General features: G+C 43.2%; 2 protein-coding genes and 1 long non-coding RNA gene across 7 annotated transcripts; 2 read left to right on the forward strand and 1 right to left on the reverse strand.

The window, feature by feature from the left end:
• The first annotated feature begins 2,188 nt into the window (after positions 1 to 2,188).
• LOC117848801 (uncharacterized) lies at positions 2,189 to 10,499 on the forward strand. Of its 2 annotated transcripts, XR_004638936.2 has the most exons (9): positions 2,200 to 2,470; positions 2,577 to 2,664; positions 3,165 to 3,337; positions 5,126 to 7,192; positions 7,531 to 7,617; positions 7,916 to 8,140; positions 8,344 to 8,434; positions 8,534 to 8,645; positions 10,166 to 10,499. It is a non-coding gene; the product is annotated as an uncharacterized lncRNA (long non-coding RNA). The 2 variants fall into 2 exon arrangements; XR_004638935.2 differs by having other exon boundaries at positions 2,189 to 2,470; positions 3,165 to 7,192.
• LOC117848800 (beta-hexosaminidase 3) lies at positions 2,817 to 9,027 on the reverse strand. Of its 3 annotated transcripts, XM_034730345.2 has the most exons (15): positions 8,507 to 9,013; positions 8,094 to 8,423; positions 7,932 to 8,006; positions 7,253 to 7,288; positions 7,046 to 7,157; positions 5,885 to 5,955; positions 5,616 to 5,746; positions 5,287 to 5,352; positions 5,061 to 5,161; positions 4,822 to 4,881; positions 4,708 to 4,741; positions 4,475 to 4,573; positions 4,328 to 4,387; positions 3,715 to 3,965; positions 2,817 to 3,315 (listed from the first exon to the last, which is right to left on the reverse strand). In XM_034730345.2, exons 2-15 carry the CDS (start codon positions 8,388 to 8,390, stop codon positions 3,149 to 3,151), a joined length of 1,560 nt encoding a protein of 519 aa, XP_034586236.1. In that variant the 5' UTR covers positions 8,391 to 8,423; positions 8,507 to 9,013; the 3' UTR covers positions 2,817 to 3,148. The 3 variants fall into 3 exon arrangements, with proteins under 3 accessions (XP_034586236.1, XP_072148877.1, XP_034586235.1); XM_072292776.1 differs by having other exon boundaries at positions 7,932 to 8,431; positions 8,507 to 9,027; XM_034730344.2 differs by having other exon boundaries at positions 7,932 to 8,423; positions 8,507 to 9,025.
• Positions 10,500 to 14,035: 3,536 nt separating the features above from the next.
• LOC117849681 (probably inactive leucine-rich repeat receptor-like protein kinase At5g48380) lies at positions 14,036 to 17,419 on the forward strand. 2 transcript variants are annotated; one of them, XM_034731321.2, is made up of 3 exons: positions 14,036 to 14,227; positions 15,022 to 15,885; positions 16,010 to 17,419. In XM_034731321.2, exons 2-3 carry the CDS (start codon positions 15,070 to 15,072, stop codon positions 17,000 to 17,002), a joined length of 1,809 nt encoding a protein of 602 aa, XP_034587212.1. In that variant the 5' UTR covers positions 14,036 to 14,227; positions 15,022 to 15,069; the 3' UTR covers positions 17,003 to 17,419. The 2 variants fall into 2 exon arrangements, with proteins under 2 accessions (XP_034587212.1, XP_034587213.1); XM_034731322.2 differs by having other exon boundaries at positions 14,036 to 14,222.
• Positions 17,420 to 18,159: the final 740 nt, after the last annotated feature.

Consider the following 18,159-nt stretch of genomic DNA (forward strand, 5'->3'; position numbering starts at 1 on the left):
GAGCCAGGCTCGGCAGAGAAGGAAACCAATCGCACCCTAAATGGCGCGGCCGCCGGCGGCATCAGGCTGACAGCAACATTGGATGTGGCGAAGTAGGCCTGGGTTAGTTTCTAAATTGAGAGTGATAAAGTTTGCATTTTGCTATAAATACGTCACTGTAGGATTTCGTTTGTATTTGTGAATTATTATCCAAACATTGACTTAGCCCTTGTTTACTTCCCAAGTTGGGAGGTGCCAAATTGGCATTTTGCCATAAATGCGACACTGTAGCGTTTCGTTTGTATTTGTGAATTATTGTCCAAATATTGACTAATTAGGCTCAAAAGATTCGTCTCGCAAAGTACAACAAAACTGTGCAATTAGTTTTTGATTTCGTCTACATTTAGTACTCCATACATGTACCGCAAGTTTGATGTGATGTGGAATCTTCTTTTTGCATAGTGTCAAAGTTGGGAGTTTGGAGGGAAGTAAACAAGGGCTTATTAGTTTTAAAAGATTCGTCTCGCAAAGTTCAACAAAACTGTGCAATTAGTTTTTGATTTCATCTACATTTAGCACTTCATGACAAGTTTGATGTTATGAGTATTTTTTTTCATAGTGTTAAAGTTGGGAAAAAGTACTGAACAGACCGTAATTGGGCGCCGTAGTAGCTCACATGCAGCTGTCCCGCTCGTTCCCCCATGAGACCAGCGCCAAGTGACACGTGATGGCCCTGACCCGAGCCTCGTGCCGCGTCGCAGTTGCTTGCTTTGCTCCGCGTTCTGCTGCATCGGATAATGCTGCGCGGCGTGCGTGCGTGCTTTGGTTCGCGCAGTCGATTTCTACGAGCAGAGTCACGACGCCATGTCACCCAGACATCACATGGAGAAACTCCTTCTCCATCACCGAGAATGGTGGGGCCCGCGAAATGGGTGGTGAGGAAACGATCTCGCCCTCAACGTGGAATAGTCAGTTTCTAGGTGCATTGGATGGCGCGACGACCTGATTTCTCACGTAGGAAACGGAGTACTTTTTTTTTTCTCTTTTCTCAAAATGGCTCCTTACCATGTCATTTTTTTTCTTATGTGGCAGAGGGTTTGGATCCTGAGCTAGCTAAAGTTTATTCCGTATTATATCGAATATTCATATTCGAAGGTTAATTAGCAGGTTTATTATAAAACTAATTACAGGGATGGAGGCTAAACGGCGAGATGAATCTATTAAACCTAAGTAATCTATCATTAGCAAATGGTTACTGTAGGAGCACAATGTCAAATCATGGACTAATTAGGTTTAATAGATTCATCTCGCTGTTTAGCCTCCATCTGTACAATGAATTTTGTAAATAGTCTATATTTAATACTTCTAATTAGTATCTAAACATTTGATGTAACAGATACTAAAGTTTAGCCGGGGATAACACCCCTTAATGTCATGAAACGGTTGGGAGTGTCCTTCGAGAAAGGAATCTGGCCCACGTAATCGTGCCTGATCGTTGCCCCTTCCTTCCTTTATCCCCCCCTCTCTCTCTCGGTGGGATTTGGTGGCATCAAATCTCAACCGCTGATGATGAAGGATGATGATGTGATGGGCCACAGGGCCCAGGGGACCAAGGGAGCGTAGTGGCGATCGATCTTGCTGCATTGATCGTGCCAGGGCCCAGGGCCGGCGCGGGACTGCGTGTTGCGAATTACTGGACCCGGCCGTAAACTAGCGCTCCTCCATATCCCGTCGTCCCACTGTGTTCTTGCCGCTGCCGCCGCATCGCGCGAGGACCCAAGTGAGATCTGGCGCAGTCCCCGATCCCAAAGGACGGGAAATTCAGGTCACCCCTACGATTTTGGACGAGCCAAGCACAGCAGGGAAGCGGCGGACGAGGGGTGTAGCGCGTTGACCCAGCGTTCGGATGCCATTCTCGGCGACGTGAAGGGGGATCAAGTCAATTTATGGTGTCCTGGGTCTGGGTGCGTGTGCCATGAGCACCTGCACTCCTGCAGGCCGTTGTTATCAAGGATGTCAGCTCAGGGGCCAGGACTGTCAGATGGGATCCGTAGACGAGATCCTTTGTTGTGCTGTCGTGCTGTGCAGTGAGTGCGAATGCGGGCTGCGAAGTGCATGCGCATTACTATTTGGGCCTAGATTTCCATGGGAAGCCAGCCCAGCCAGTAAGGAATGAGTTCTCCCCCTCTTCCCCGCCCGCCCGGCCTCTTCGCTTTCACTCGGCGAGGTACAGACCCAGCCCCCAGCCAGGTGGAAAATTTGCGGCTCGTTCAGAATCGTCTTCCGCTCTTGTTCAGGAAACCTCCGTTGGCCGCCGGGGAGGACGCCCCCGATGCCTCCGCGGCTCCGCCGATGCCAGCCAGCCTGCCACAGCCGTTCGCGTGCTCACATGGGGGCGTACCAGCGGCCGGCGGATGCACCCGTCCAGCGTCCGGCGCTGCCCGCGAACCTGCTCGCCGGGGCTTCGTCCCCACGTGCCACGGTGAACGAGGTACTGACTGCGCTTCCGATCCTCCTACATGGCTCGCTACCACTACCAAGGGGCGCTTGCTGCTCCTGAATATTCGCGGTTCAAACTTTTGGGTGCTTATTCTTAGGATCAGGAAGGCGGAGCCGATAATCGACACTAGCATTTGGCAGTTATGATGGAGTTTCAGGCAGCAAGCCAAGTTATTGTCTGATTAGGTGAGTTCTCCGGTGGCTTTTGCATGCCTTTTCAGGTCATGTGGCAGTTCGCGCGGTAATCCTAGTTTCGAATTGCAGTGATCTGGTAAATTTGAATCGATTGAAGCTATAAATTTCTGAAGTCCTTCGCACTTTGTTTCACATGAAGGGCGTGATTTCCAGAAATAAAAATGCCCCGCTTCAAGTATTGTTTGAGTTGAGGGCAAAGCGCCTTTTAGAATTGATGCCAACACCTTTAATTTGTTTCCCTATCATGTGCTCTCATAGTACACCGAGTACAAGACAGGATCATACATCTCCAAATCTATACAATCGCCGCCATCAGAATGAGTGCCAGTATTATCTATCAGAAAGTTCTGTTGGACCACAAAACTCACTACCTTGCATTGATCTTAGCTTTTCTTAATTGCTCAAAGCAACAAGGATGCCTGAAATTATGTTTATTTCCTCCTTAAGGTATGATATGTACCTGCTTAGAATAATCCTACTGGCTTATACAGGACCCTGGATCTGAAGGCGCTGAACGGCCGTAGCCAACTAGCGGTGCAGCAGCAACCCCTCTTTGATTCAGCAAACACCTGAAGCGTGCCAACCTTGGAGCGACCATACTTGTGTTCGTTGCAATCTTCTCAATTGGTGTCCACAGCCGCTCTTCAAGTCAATTAGAAATTTGGTGAGTCAAAGCAACTTGATGCACAGCCACAGGTACATTCTGTGCATTTTGTGCTATATTTGACAATATCAAGTACCATGCTCAAGAAATAATTTCAGTAGTTCTAAGTCCAAATATCAATTTCTTTCATATGATTTCACACAAACCGAAGAACAACGGGTCATATAGATTAATCTACTTAATTTTTTGTTGTGATAATTCAACTAAAAATAAACATGTGAACATATTTATTCATGAGAAGTAACAAACATTCTAAGGCAGATATGAGATGCTTGATTGTGCATTATTACTACTTTAGCTGTCAAGCATTCTTATTGGTGTTAAACTCTTAACTTTTATATATAATTGGATGTCAAAAATTGTTAAGCTGATTATACCTGCAGCTGCTGCAGCACGTGGCCAAATTGTTTGCTGAATGTCTGATGCATCTACTTGTTCACCCCACATGCATACCTCACCACCAAGGATCAACCTCTGCTGTTCTGGCTTGTAGATTTTTGCCAGTGGTTCATTCATGTAAAATCCTTCCCATGTAGCATCCAGGTGATCTAGGTACCACTTATCCTGGTTGCTCACAATGCATCTCAGACCAGCAGCAACCGCTTTCTCTGCAACTGTACCTCCAAGCCTGTCAATGATCAGGGAAAAAAGTAGCCGTTGTTAATTGTTGATAGCTGCACAAGCAGATGAGATGGCTTGTTACTGCAATATGTAGTCGCATTCAATTGTTCCTTAACTACTATTATGTTCATAATTCTCTAACTGTAATAGTTAATAATCTTTATACTAGGTTCTTTTTAAGATGTACATGTATTAAAAACCATATCAGGCAATTCCTTCTGGGAGAAACTATCTGAGTTGGATAATAGACTAAACAGTCCATGAACATCTTGAAGCCTAAAAATGTACAAGAATGAAACCTAACAGGGATTCTCTATCTGGCTAAAACAGTTTTATGTAATGACAGCTATCAGGATATGAGGAAAATACCAGTTATGCACCACAGTGTTACGGTCCAACTTGTCTCCAAAATTGTTAAACGGTTCTTCCCTGCAAGGATTAGAAACTTTTTGTTGACAGCTAGTTGGAAGGTTTACTATGCAAAATTTAGGCATACCAATCAGGCAACCACTCTACCAGTTAATGATGTCATAGCCATATGATCTTGCTATCTTTTGAGCTCTCAATACAAAATATCTGTAGGCATCAGTCTCATCCATACCATTTAGAATCAACCTGCAAAACATGAAAAGGACTTCTGATGGATTAGATGACCAATGCAAGCGCAAATTTGTACTGATGATGATAGACTGGGTTATCAAACCACAAGTTATCACATGTTCTTATTTTATCAAACCACAAATTCATACCACTCTTTAATGTGTGGTGTGGTAGTCCAGCAACCTAAAATCCATAACAAAGAATTATAAATTTTATCATATATGATTAGCTGACCTCAAGACTACAGATTTCTGCAAACTTACTTGTATTGACTTCATCACCTCCCAAATGGATAAACTTGAACTTGAAAATCTTGCTAAAATCTGAAAGACAGCAAAAAAGGTGTCATTGATTCACTATTACGTAAACCATTATGTTCTCTTCCCCTATGGTTGAATTATTATTCAGGTCATTCAGAAAGAACCATTTTTTTTGCTGAATAGTATAGGTTGACTGGATAATCCGTTTATGTCTAGAATGATTTCTGTTCAGAGTGTGTAACCTTGAAGAATCCCATCAATCACTTCGAATGTGAAGTTGTTGCTGACATCAAGTGGTTCTTTACAGATAGCTGATGGCCACAATGAGGGATATCCGACACCCCTGAAAAAGAGTAGTATGCTTTTTCTTAAACTTATTTATGTTATTTCATCTGAGTTATTTTACTGTATGGATTCCAAGAATAGAATAGTGTAGAGAAGAATAGCATTGCATAGGCTCTTATGTACCATGAGAGGGCATGGCCAGGAACATCAATCTCAGCCAAGACATTGACACCTCGTTTTTCAGCATACCTGCAATTTCTTGGTAAGTCATTTTGGGTCATCCAGCAGCGTAGCTATAGAATCTCTACATTTGAGCACATTGGGCTCATAAATGGTTGGATGACTTCAACATTTTTATTGGTTATTTTCTCTTGAGTTTCCTATGTCTTTAGTAAAGCTTATATTGCATAATTTTACTGGTGTATTATCATTTGTTGTTTAGCAGTCTAGGTTAGATGCCCAATTATAAGTGATGAGGAATGCGGTTCAAGTAACTGATGACAAAAACTCACTGTACAATGTCGATAGCATCATCCTTTGTATATCTCTCAGAATAAGAGTATGCACCATTCCATAATTTTGGGTATGAAGTTATCTCAATTGGAAATGACTGCTCATCCACAACATGCCAATGAAGAACGTTCTGCAGGATGTACAGATCACATCGTTTCGTTTAGCTGAAATGAATTTCGGAACTTATGTACTAGAAAATTCAAGTAAAGGAAAGAAGTATCCGTTAGGATTGATGAACTTGATTTGCTTGTGGAAATGTCAAACCTACCAACTTACTGTAGGTCATTGAATCGATCACCCTTTTTATTACAGGTACAGGAAGATAATGTCTTGAAGTATCTGCAGCATACAAAGCACATGCTAGTACTGATATTGCTCTTCATGTTCAGACCGCGTTCATACAACAAGTCATCATTTTCACAAGAAAAATAATTGGTTCATAGAAGCATTACACGTTTACTTAAGCTTATTGAACAAAGAAACTGCAAAGAATGTGCTAACCAATACTGAAATTGCTCTTGATGGCGGCTGCTAAGACAACAAAAATACCTGAACTAAGTAATAAGAATAAATGGAAAATAGATTATGCCATCCGAGGAAATGGTATGTGTAACTGTATATTTCAAGAGGTTAGCAACCTCTACTGCTTTTCAGATTTATGAAATGGTTATTGTTTAATTATTTGAGAATTTGTAACTTATGCTGTAACTAAGTGTTGTTTCACTGTATTCCAGTAGCATGTCATGTTGGCCCTTATGCTGCCTCTGTTTGTAACCACTATGCAATGAAACTATTTAGGACATGTTTGTGTCAGCTAGACTTTGTGAAAAGCAGCCTGTGGGCTGTGGTAAGGTGGATTGTAAAAATGCCTGAAGGTCAAAAGCTAGTAGTTATTTCGCAACCTTGATTCTAGCTTATGGCATCTTCCTCTCTTTCTTTCCATTACATGTGGACCATGCAGTGCGAGGAGGGAGAAGTGGTAGAGAATAGGAAAAAAAACTGTTATCTTTATTTGTAGTGGCTTGTTGGGTAAATATGTGCGCTACAATCTGGTAGGTGTTGTTTTTTAGTGGCATGGTGGGTAAATTTGTGTGCTCTGGTAGAAGGTGACAGAGAGTGGATTGTTACAATCTAGCAAGCTATAGAGTCTGAGGTTAAAGGTGGTTATTTGTGATTATAAAAAGTGCAATCCAAAATCCCCAGCTGAAACAAACAGGCCCATAAGTGACCTATCATGCATGTTCTAGTTATTTTTGGTTATTTATGTAGATTGTTTATACGAGAGCAGAGAGAAATAGTTTATGTTTGAAGCAATGGAAATGGAGCTACAACAAACATTTGGAGGTAGCTGTAAGGAGTCCATTGTTGGAGCTTTTTAGTTTGTACTTGTTGTTAACAAAATAGGTGCAAAATTCTGACTATAGCATACCAATAAGAAGCCCTCGGTAAGGAAATCTGGGTGAGTCCAGGATACTCCAAGGTGCCGATTGAAGTATAATTTGCCTCGACTCCAAATCAAAGCTACACAATTGGCTAAAAGTCTGCAACAACACATTGACCATTAAATGATCTGGAGGTAACCTTTTTTTCTTCTGATTTTTCTGTAGTCATGCACATAAGTAGCACTTTGAGTTACCTCCAATGCGTGAAGTGCTCCAAAAACTGTTTTAGCCTGCAAAATATAGTGATATGGCATCAGTTATGTCTCAGAATTCCCACAGTGAATAGATTTTTGCAGAGAGCGGCGCCATGATTTTAGAATGATTTATTTCGTTGCTGCCAAACTTTCCTTTTCAGATACATAATACTAAATCACATAGCCATACTGTTGTTTCCAATTGAAGTACATCAAGTTGTTCCATGGACATTACATTTTTGTTGTTCATAACAGTTAGCACCCAAATCATATATCAGGTCAGGATCCATGTGTTATTCTAGGGCCAGTCAAGATGATGTGGTGGTGATATGGGGCAGCTTCTCATGTGGAGATGCTAAAAGCAGGTAGTGTTAAAAGCACATTGGTTAACCACAAATAATTATTCTTTTAGGGAAGAAAGTAGAAAAAAAAACAAGTGGGCGCTTTTGTATGGCATGACCTGAAAATGTACATTTGTGTTGCAGTTTCTGTACTATCATTTGAATGGCGTCTCAATTTATCTCGCGTGTAATAGGAATATTTGTTGTGCTAGAAGAAAAATATGGATCGCTTCTATTTCATACATAGACAAACAAAAGCAATATGTGGAGTATAGATTTTTAAGCATCTGATGTCAACTTTCAATTGTATATTTTTTAACAGCATGGTCGTTGCTAACCTCAATTTGAGCATACAACGGATGTCCAGTTGAAGGCACGAACAGGCTGTATGATTCATCCACCCCGAAGTTGAGCTGCAGAAGGCCAATCTTCAGAATCAAAACGCATAGCACAAAATTAACAGGAGTCCTGGTTCCCATCAGAAGCAGTACGGCCAGTACCTCATCGTCCCGGGAACCGACAACCACATTCATGCCGACGAGCACAGGTGACTTTTCATAGCTTTCACTGATGACATGATCCTGCTCCACTACTGCCACCATCCTCCCAAAGGCATCCCTCAGGATAGCCTTCTCGTCTGAGTAGTTACTCCCCACCACTGTCATCTTGAGGTCCTTGCTGATGAAGACTGTCTGCTTTCCATTGCTCACTGATTTGGGCATTGGCCACACGTTGACATCTCCGGTGCAGGGCATGAACACCATGAGCACCAGCAGCAGCCTCAGAGCTGGCTCCATCTCTGCAACCTCGCCAAATGAGGTGTCCCTTCCCTGCAGAACTGGTGAGTTGTAAACAACAGGCAAGAAATGTATGGAGATAAGTAGAATGGGAATGGCAAAGATGGCATGCATACCTACTGATCTCTGGTAACTGGATGCAGGTTGTGTAAACTGGTGCTTCTAATCTGTTTTTCCAACCATGTTGGAGGAAAAGCAGCCTTTTGCACTGTCTTGGTGGAGGAGGGGAGAATAAACAACGCCCCAGGCAATGAGGTAAGGGAAAAGAGCCCACTATATTGCCGGCTTCTGTTGATGATCTTTCCGAAGAAAAACAAGGGGAAGATGATTAATCCTGTTCCTACCTTTATGGACTCTGGCAAATAAGAGTGCAGATGCAGATGAGCATTGACAATCCCAACTGCTGCACAAAAATAAATGCACTCTTAAGCATGCAAAAGTGAATAGGATGATCCAAGTTTGGCATATATAGGGAGGGTACTGGTAGAGGCCAGAGAGATGGCATGTGAAAGGTGGGGGTGATATGTTGAAAGGGAGAAGTTCCAAGTGGCTTAGTTTGTTTAGCTATAAGTAGTTTAATGCCAAATGATGCATCGTGCACGTCGATCCTAACATCAACATGACTCTCTAGACATTGCTGTCAATAACTGATGTTGTTAATTGCATACCAAATCATGATATACTATTAAAGATTTTAAATGAATTGATTAATATATATGGGTATCATAATAAAAGTATGAGAGATTTTGAAGGAACTTCTACCATAAACCAAAGGAACTTCCTTGAGGGAAATCAGAGTATAGATGCCTAGGATGTGCACTGTTAAACATTTAAAATTCGAGTTTCTGAATCATGAACATCGCAATGAATATTATTATTCTTATGAGAAAATGGTATCGATGGATTCGTCATCAAGAGTGGGCATGCGTCCCTATAACTTATGGTATTTTTGTTTTAGCTATATTTAAATGAAAGTAATGGTTAGATATCTTTATTGGAGACGATATTGATGTCCTAAATAGCAACTAGATGAAACCGGATGCATAGGATGTAATTTTGCTTCTGCAGTTATTGATAACTCTTGTTGCTCGCGGGTTAAGAGCAAGTACATTAGTATTGTCTAATAGACGGAGAAGTCGTCTTGAGACGATTTAACAAACAACTTGTACAGTGGGTTGTCTTTTTAAGTTGTCTCATAGTAATTCTATTTCCTTAATTTGTGCATAGAAAAAAAAGAAATATTGAGTTGCATGCAACTACAAATTGTACAATGGTGGAATAGTCGTATCATAGTCTTAAAACCTGAGGCGGTTGTTTCGCGAAACAACGACCTCTTTCTCTCTCCTCACCCTCTCTCCTCCACATTAGCAAAAATCATGTGTAGCATTGATGAGACGACCTATATACTGTTGAGGTGTAAGCAACGTACTTGAGGAAGCCATGTGATGGCCGTTAGACTTGTGACATGTTGCCATGTTGGTCCGTCTGGGATTGCTGGATTGCGTTGCTTTGATTCAACGAATTCTTAAAAGATCTTATTTTTAAAAAAAAATCTTAAAAGATCAGCTCAGACTTGTAACATGTTGCCATGTTGGTCCGCCTGGAATTGCGCTGCTTTGGTTCAACGAATTCTTAAAAGATCTTATTTTTTTAAAAAAATCTTAAAAGATCAGCCCGTGCTCTTAAAAAAATGCTCGTTGTCAGGGTGTAACATATACTACTATGTCTCCATTCCGTTGAATATCTGTTGCTTACGCCTTCTGTTTCCTCTGCAGCAAATCAAGTCAACTAGCTCCCCACATGCAAACGCCTGGCCTGCACAGCGCGGTCATCAAGTTTGTTTCCCGGTTGCGAAGAATTGCCAGCCAGCCAGCCACGTTGCCATCCATGCCTTGAGGCCGGTTACGCGCTCCGAAGGAATCTCGTGGCAATATATAGTGGCGCCCGCGTGCGACATGCATACCTGCAACTTGTACTTCTAGACTTCTAGTCCGGTTTCGGTTTGTCAAAGCGTGTCGGATGTTTAGAGCATCTCCAACCAATTCCGCGATACTCCTATCAAATACTGGTCCTCCATCAACTATCCAAACTAGCTATTTTGCCTCTCTAGCTCGATTGGGGGGTTTTGGTCCGAGTTGGCATTGGTTTTGACACATCACGATTAGCACGAGTGCCATGTTAGATTTTCATTGGCACGTCGTAACAAATTTTAAAAAAACAAAACTAAAAATCCTTTCTTTTTGTGTAGGCCCATTGACACATCACTGTTTAACATTGGGTTTTCCTTACGTGCGACGTGACAGCAAAATCAGGACACACTCACGGGCTCACGGCCCACTCCCGATTGGACCCACGTGATTTGGGCTTAGATTGATCTGCTTGTTATTTTATGGACTCTCCAGTGCTTTAGCTGGGCTTGGCCTAATAGGCCTTTGGAGTTTGGAAAGCTCGCGGTTCGGGGCCAATATGCCAAACACTTATCACGATTTGGAATACTCTAACAAGTGTACTGCAGAAATGTGACAATTTTCGATCCTAATCCAACCTTCCGGACATCAGAATTGTGCTTCTTCCTCCTCTCGTGCGCAGGCATCTCATGTCACGCTGCCCTGCCCCGCCCCGGCCTCCTGCCTTTAAGGATCATCGCCGCGCACCCTGTCCCAGTCCCTGGCCCACCAATGTTCCACCATCGTCCATGGCCGGCGTCATCACGACCGCCTCGTCCTTCAACCTCGTGTATCGGATGAGACTCGGTTGCAGTATTTATCCTACAATTGAGTCATTAACATGTGGATTCGAACTCACACATCAAGTGACTCAACTACAGAGAACGAACAAAATTTTCCCACGCATCATGCTTGCCTCCACTGTCGAGCTTCCTTTACCTCGGCTGATACCTTCTTCTAAGCCGTCGGGTGAAAACTCCCTTCGCAGCAGTCCCTTCCCTAAGCACCAAGTCACTAACCAATTGGCATATTCACATGGGGCGCCTGAAAAATTCTCGTTTTCAGGCGCATGAAACGCATGAGGTGTGGCTGAAAATCATAAAACACAAACGGGATTCCAAAATCCTAGCAACAGGCGCATACACCTGTGAACATCCGTGCCAAAACTTCAGCTTAGTGTCAAGTGTGAACAAGTAGCGCTTGACCACCTACGCAGGTTCCCATATTGTTCCTCTGCTGACTGCCCAACTTTTTCCCGGTGGCAAGGTGGTCCCACTGCCCTAGTCTAATCTTACCTGACCAAGCAGCAAAAGGAACCCCAGACACGGGTTAGTGTTTGAAGATTTGCTCTAAAGGATAACAGCGATGCAAAGCTACCTTGAACATTACCACAAGACTAAATTAAAAAAAATACACTAGCAGTAAATTTATTGTATTGCGTTTTACTCCCTCCGTCTCAAATTACTATTCGTTTTGGCTTTTCTAGCTTAGATACATCACTTTTGCTATGTATCTAAATATAAGTATATATCTATGTGCATATCAAAAGGTATGTATCTAGAAAAGTCAAAATAAATTGTAATTTGGGACGGAGAAAGTATATAAATAAACAAGTTAAATAAAGAGGGGTGTGTAACAGAATATGCCTCCAATTTCTTAGCTAGTCTTGACCCGAGTAATCAGCTGGCACCATCAAAGATTCTCGATCCAATTCGCTGTTGACCATACGTTCTCCGTAATCCCCCTTCAAAACTGCTGCCATTCACACACAAATGGAAGTTTTTAGTTTTTTTCCGACAAGACTCTGTAGTAGATGTAAAGCCGCTAACATACGGATCCAAATCTACACGGTAGTGACTCAATTGCAGAGAGCAGCACTGTAGAAAAAAAATCGAGACTTGAAAAAAAATCATCGTAGAATGTAACGGGGGTTATGAGAGACGTATCCACAAGGCAACGTGTTCATGTGTGAACCCAGCCGAACACCTCTTTTTTCCAAGGTGTGAGTTCAGTCTTCCATGGATGGACATGGACGTCAGAGACGGACCCGCAGGACTTGACCCGTTCAATTCAGCTCACGTCCTGCCGGCTGCCGTGCGTCAATGCCACCTTCGGAACAGCTTCAACTGATGCGTGGCAAATGCACCGGTGAGCTCATCCACCGTGCCCGTGGTCCGTGGAGACAAAAGAGCTGCCGTGGAAACACAGTCGGCGTGCTGTTCCGATACGCATCTGTTAAAAGCTTTTCAGAAAGGGAAAAAAACACATCTGCTAACATTGATCATCGCCGCTACCCAATTTTGTCCTATCTTCTTCGGAAAACACAGGATAAATGTTGAGTTGTTGACACTCATACACTCGCACACTAACAAAATGCTAGATTGATGAAGTTATGAACGGTTCAGGTAAGTTTCTTTTCTTTTTTTAAAAGGAAACACTAACTAGGGTCTCAAAACTGATATGCATTAAGGAAAATAAGACACTTTGACAAGAAATCACCTATAAAATTAGAACATTACAAAGAAATCAATTGAAGCCATCTTCTTCTTTTGAAAACATGTTGCTCGCTGGACATTAAAAAAGAAACATACTATAGAGATTCCCCCTGTAATTGATGACTAATAATCACTTGCTGTTGGCGATAAGACCTTGCAACCCCTAGAAGAGTATTGGTTGGGGATCCACCCCAAATAACACAGGCATGGTTTCCTTCACTGCCAAAATAGAGACCGGAAGGTACCAGGTCTTGCTTTAGAAATCGAAGTCGATTCAATCCCTAGCATTTAACACCCCTAGCCTCTTATAGAAGGGGCAGGAAAACTGATTTTTTTTTAAAAAAACATCAAATGTGTTAGACTTCTGCCTCGTTAGGTTGTCGCCACCACTGAAGAAAGTATTGTTGAGGTGGATGAGAACCCGAAGGACCTTGTTCCAAAATGAAGTCGTCGTCGTAATTTTGTTGATCTCGCAATGCAAACACTAAAGCTATCCTACATCTGAGCCATAAACGTAGAAGAGAGGGGGGAAACCCAACACTGAAAAGCTCATAAAAAACCTAGATAAATAACTTAGCACTGCTACCGTGGAGATGGATCCCCACTCCTTTTAGCCACTGAAAAGATCGCCAAAGGTAGAGAGGGAAGAATAGCGAAGAATAGCGGCGACTGTATACTTTTGTAGTACGTGCAATGTGTTTAGTTGTCATTGAAATAGTTAATATATGTCCCATCCAATAATCCCAGGCATTACTTTATTTTGTAATTTTATCATATTAATACTAGATGGATATCACCTGAATCCTTGACAATTCACACCTCCAACACTTTAGACTAAAGTTTACCGGTAGTTCGCGAGCGCCAAACAAGAACCACTGCACTTTCCATCCGAGCCATCCTTCTCCCATCCAACGGTCCATAAAAATCAGAGTTCCCGGAGCAACATGTGGCCGCCGAACCGGCAAACCGGACCACAGAAATCCTCACCGCCGTGCACGCCGTCGTGGCGCCTCCGTCCGCCCATCCCGTCCGTCCATCACTCCATGGAGAAGAGGAACTCGAGAAAGCGAAGCAACGCCGAGCAGGCGGGTGGACTGGCGGAGTTGACCGGAAAGTCCTTGCGTTTCCGCGTCCCGGCCTCCCTCTCTCAGCACACCACACCCTCTCGTGGGCCCCCACACTCTTTGAAAACTCTCGCCTCGCTTTGAAAATTCCACACCGGCCGGCCCTGCCTGCGCTTGCTCTCTAGTCTAGTGACTAGGCCAGTTAACCTCGTCTCCTCCCCCTTCCCTGCGGCTTCTTCTTCGTCGTCTCCTCTTCGCCTGCGCTCCCCTCCCCTGGTCCGTCCCGCCCGGTTGCCCAATTCCCGCCGCGGCAGGAAGCAGCTCCCGGTAAGGTATCCACGGACTCCCTTCGCGCTCTCTTTCTTCTCTCTCATCTGCTTGCTTAGACTGATTTTTCGTTCGCGTGGTTAAATATTGCGGTTTTTGTTGAGGGTTCTTGAAGTTGAGAGATGCTGCGAGTTAGTTATACCGACAAAATCGATCAATTTTGCGTTTTCGCGGAGTACTGTGGTGGAATTTTGGGAGATAAACCCTGTGCATGTTGTTGCTCATGTGGGTTTGTGCTGTGGTAATCAGATAGTCCCTTTTATTTGTTATAAAAGTAGGACTCTGGGTGTGAAATCGGAGGGAAAGATGGGGGGTATGTGTTTGGATGGTGCCCTCTTTCCGAAGATTTTTTTTCTTAGATTTTTTTTGCTTCTGAAAAGTTGGGTACCTTTTTGCGGTTAGAGGCGTTTGTGCTAGGTATGAGAGATCAGGATATTAAACAAGAACTGCCTTTTGAGTTTTGATGTTTTTTATACTACAACTGAGGACTGATTCACGAGCTGCTTCTATCAGATGATTCATGCATCCGGTTGCGCTTATTCTTTGTTGCAACAATCTTAGCCGAAGTTCCCAACTCTGTGTTATTTGCTTGCCTGTGTGTGGGGACTGGTTCTTTGCTGATGTTGCCTGTGTGTGGTCCATATTATTGATATTGTCCATATCACGTTTGAATCGAATTTTGCATTTTAGGTAGTGGGAGATAGAAGATGCATAGCGACTTTCAGGTCCCCATACGGTTGCTGTCACCAATTAGCATGCGTGTTTCTAACTTTATGGTTTGGATTACGATTTTCTGTAGGTGAAGTTTGAGTCAAGGAGAAGTTGGATTAGTCTGCACAAGTGCTCGATGACAGATCATTTTCCTCTAAGCGCTCTTCTTTTGTTGCTGTTAAGTACTACTTGTTTCAGCTCAGACCTGGATGTCCAATGCTTGAGAGACATAATGAAATCAGTGATTGATCCTAATGGTATACTCAAATCCTCATGGATTTTTGAAAATAACACTGTGGGTTTTATATGCCGATTTACCGGTGTGGAGTGCTGGCACCCAGATGAGAATCGAGTCCTTTCATTGCACCTCAGCAACCTTGGTCTTCAGGGTACATTCCCTCAAGGTCTTAAGAATTGCACCAGTATGACTGCGTTGGATCTGTCAAGCAACAACTTTACAGGCCCTATTCCTCCAGATATCTCTCTGCAAGTGCCATTTTTGACATCGCTAGACCTCTCCTATAATGGTTTCTCAGGAGAAATTCCAGTACTTATCTATAACATTACGTACCTAAACACCCTTAATCTTCAACATAACCAATTGAGTGGTCAAATTCCGGGGCAGTTCAGTTTATTTGCTCGGTTACAATCACTCAACGTTGCTGACAACCGACTATCAGGGACTATTCCTCCTACTCTTCAGAAATTCCCACCATCAAACTTTGCTGGTAATCCAGGACTGTGTGGACCTCCATTAGGTGACTGCCAGGCTTCAGCAAAGAGTAAGAGCAACGCAGCAATCATTGGAGCTGTTGTTGGCGTGGTGCTTGTTGTCATAATTGGTGCAATAGTTGTGTTCTTTTGTCTGCGGAGAATACCAGCCAAGAAGAAGGCAAAGGATGAGGATGACAACAAGTGGGCAAAGAGTATCAAAGGAACAAAAACCATCAAGGCAAGTTCCTTTATCGTCATTAGATTTTTTTCGTCCTCTTTGGCATGAATAGCAATTTTGAGTAGCATTGTTAACAAAAAGTTTTCAGAAACTTCTCGCTGACATAATTGTTTCTATTATCCAGGTCTCTATGTTTGAGAACCCAGTTTCAAAGATGAAATTAAGTGATCTCATGAAGGCCACTGACCAATTCAGCAAAGAGAACATCATAGGTACTGGGAGGACAGGGACTATGTACAAGGCAGTGCTACCTGATGGTTCCTTCCTAGCCGTCAAAAGGCTACAAGATTCACAGCATTCTGAATCCCAGTTCACAGCAGAGATGAAGACACTTGGCCAAGTAAGGCACCGGAACTTGGTCCCTCTCCTTGGATTTTGCATTGCCAAGAAGGAGAAGCTGTTGGTGTACAAGCACATGCCCAAAGGCTCACTCTATGGTCAGTTAAACCAAGAGGAAGGTAGTAAGATGGATTGGCCTCTGAGGTTAAGAATTGGCATCGGTGCAGCAAAGGGGCTTGCATATCTCCACCACACCTGCAATCCTCGAGTTCTTCACCGCAACATCAGCTCCAAATGCATCCTCTTGGATGAGGACTATGAACCAAAGATATCAGATTTTGGACTTGCTAGGCTCATGAACCCAATAGACACCCATCTCAGCACTTTTGTCAACGGTGAATTCGGAGATCTCGGTTACGTGGCACCCGAGTACGCTCGAACTCTGATGGCTACACCGAAGGGTGACGTTTACAGCTTTGGTGTAGTTCTCCTCGAGCTCATCACTGGCGAGAAGCCTACCCAAGTTTCCACGGCTCCAGAGAATTTCAGAGGGAGCCTAGTGGAATGGATCAATTATCTTTCAAACAATGCACTCCTCCAAGATGCCATCGATAAGTCGCTGATAGGAAAGGACGCTGATGGCGAGTTGATGCAGTTCCTGAAAGTCGCGTGTTCCTGCACACTTGCCACCCCGAAGGAGAGACCGACCATGTTTGAAGTTTACCAGCTCCTTAGAGCCATTGGCGAAAGGTACCATTTCACTGCCGATGATGAACTGGTGCTTTCACCTCTTAACACAGACGGCGAAACCCTGGACGAACTCATCGTTGCCAAGTAATTGCCAACCCATATGTCGCCCAAAGGCAAACAACAAGACTGCGAGGTTATTCCTTTTTTCCCCCTCCATGGGAGTTAGCATATGCTGGAGTGAGTAAGGAGGCTTATAAGATGCCCCAATTAGTAGCAGGTACTTCATCCGCTGTATAGTTCTTGTAGCTTGGTTGTTACCCACCCTTGGGAGGTGCTAGTGGCAATTTGCATGTAACCAATTTGGTGACGAGGAAGTTGTTACTTGTAAGTTTGTTACCCTTGGCCTTGTGGCATGGGGTTTTACTGTCAGTATGCAGTGGCTCTTTGGTAAAGCCATTTCACGTTAAACTAGTATGTAGTTTGTACCAGAGATTTAGCAAATCTAAGCATACGAACGTATGCGTGAAAAATGAAATGGTAACTCACAGTAAGATTCTTTAGCCAACATGCACTGATGATCGACCTGTGTGTTCACTGTTTCCTGCATCTGGACCCTGGCTGCCTGCTGCATCTTTCAAAGCAGTGGCAAGTGTTTTGTGAAGAGGCACTTTTGCCAGACGGAACTATTCTCTGGCCAAAAAGGCCTGGTCTTGTGTGCACGGCAGTCAAAGGTTTTGACTCTGACCATTGATTTGTCAGGTAGCATCAGGGGTGGTCAGGGAAAAAAATATTGACGTAGACATGCATTGTCAAGGGCATCTTTGTGATTCATAAGATATACAGGGCCGTTTGGGAGGTTTCAATAAAACGGCTTCAAGAAAAAAAATAGCTTCACCTGAATTCTAATTTATTTTTGCCTCGTTTTGTGAAATGACTTCCGCTATAGTGCCCCATTGTGCAAAACAGGTGTAGCTGAAACAAGAATAAATCCTCCCAAACAACCCTCAAGGTTGAAATATGAAATATCACTTATTATTAGCATATGCTTTTAGTTATGCCATGCAATTGCTAGACAATAGACAGAGAGAGATGGGACACCAATTGGGTATCATTAGGATAGTAATTATGAATAATGAGTGTGAAAAATTAGGTGACAAACAGATCTGATGGATTTGGAGCTTGGGTAAACCACTTAGTAAATAATCTATATATAATATATGCAAATTAATAGTTCACGAATCTAGCTGATACCTGAACCTAGTTTAGGGATTACTGGTGCGCTTAACTCTTTCATAAATCTTATGA

This window comes from Setaria viridis, chromosome 3 (genome assembly GCF_005286985.2).
Source record: "Setaria viridis chromosome 3, Setaria_viridis_v4.0, whole genome shotgun sequence".
Classification (NCBI taxonomy): domain Eukaryota; kingdom Viridiplantae; phylum Streptophyta; class Magnoliopsida; order Poales; family Poaceae; genus Setaria; species Setaria viridis.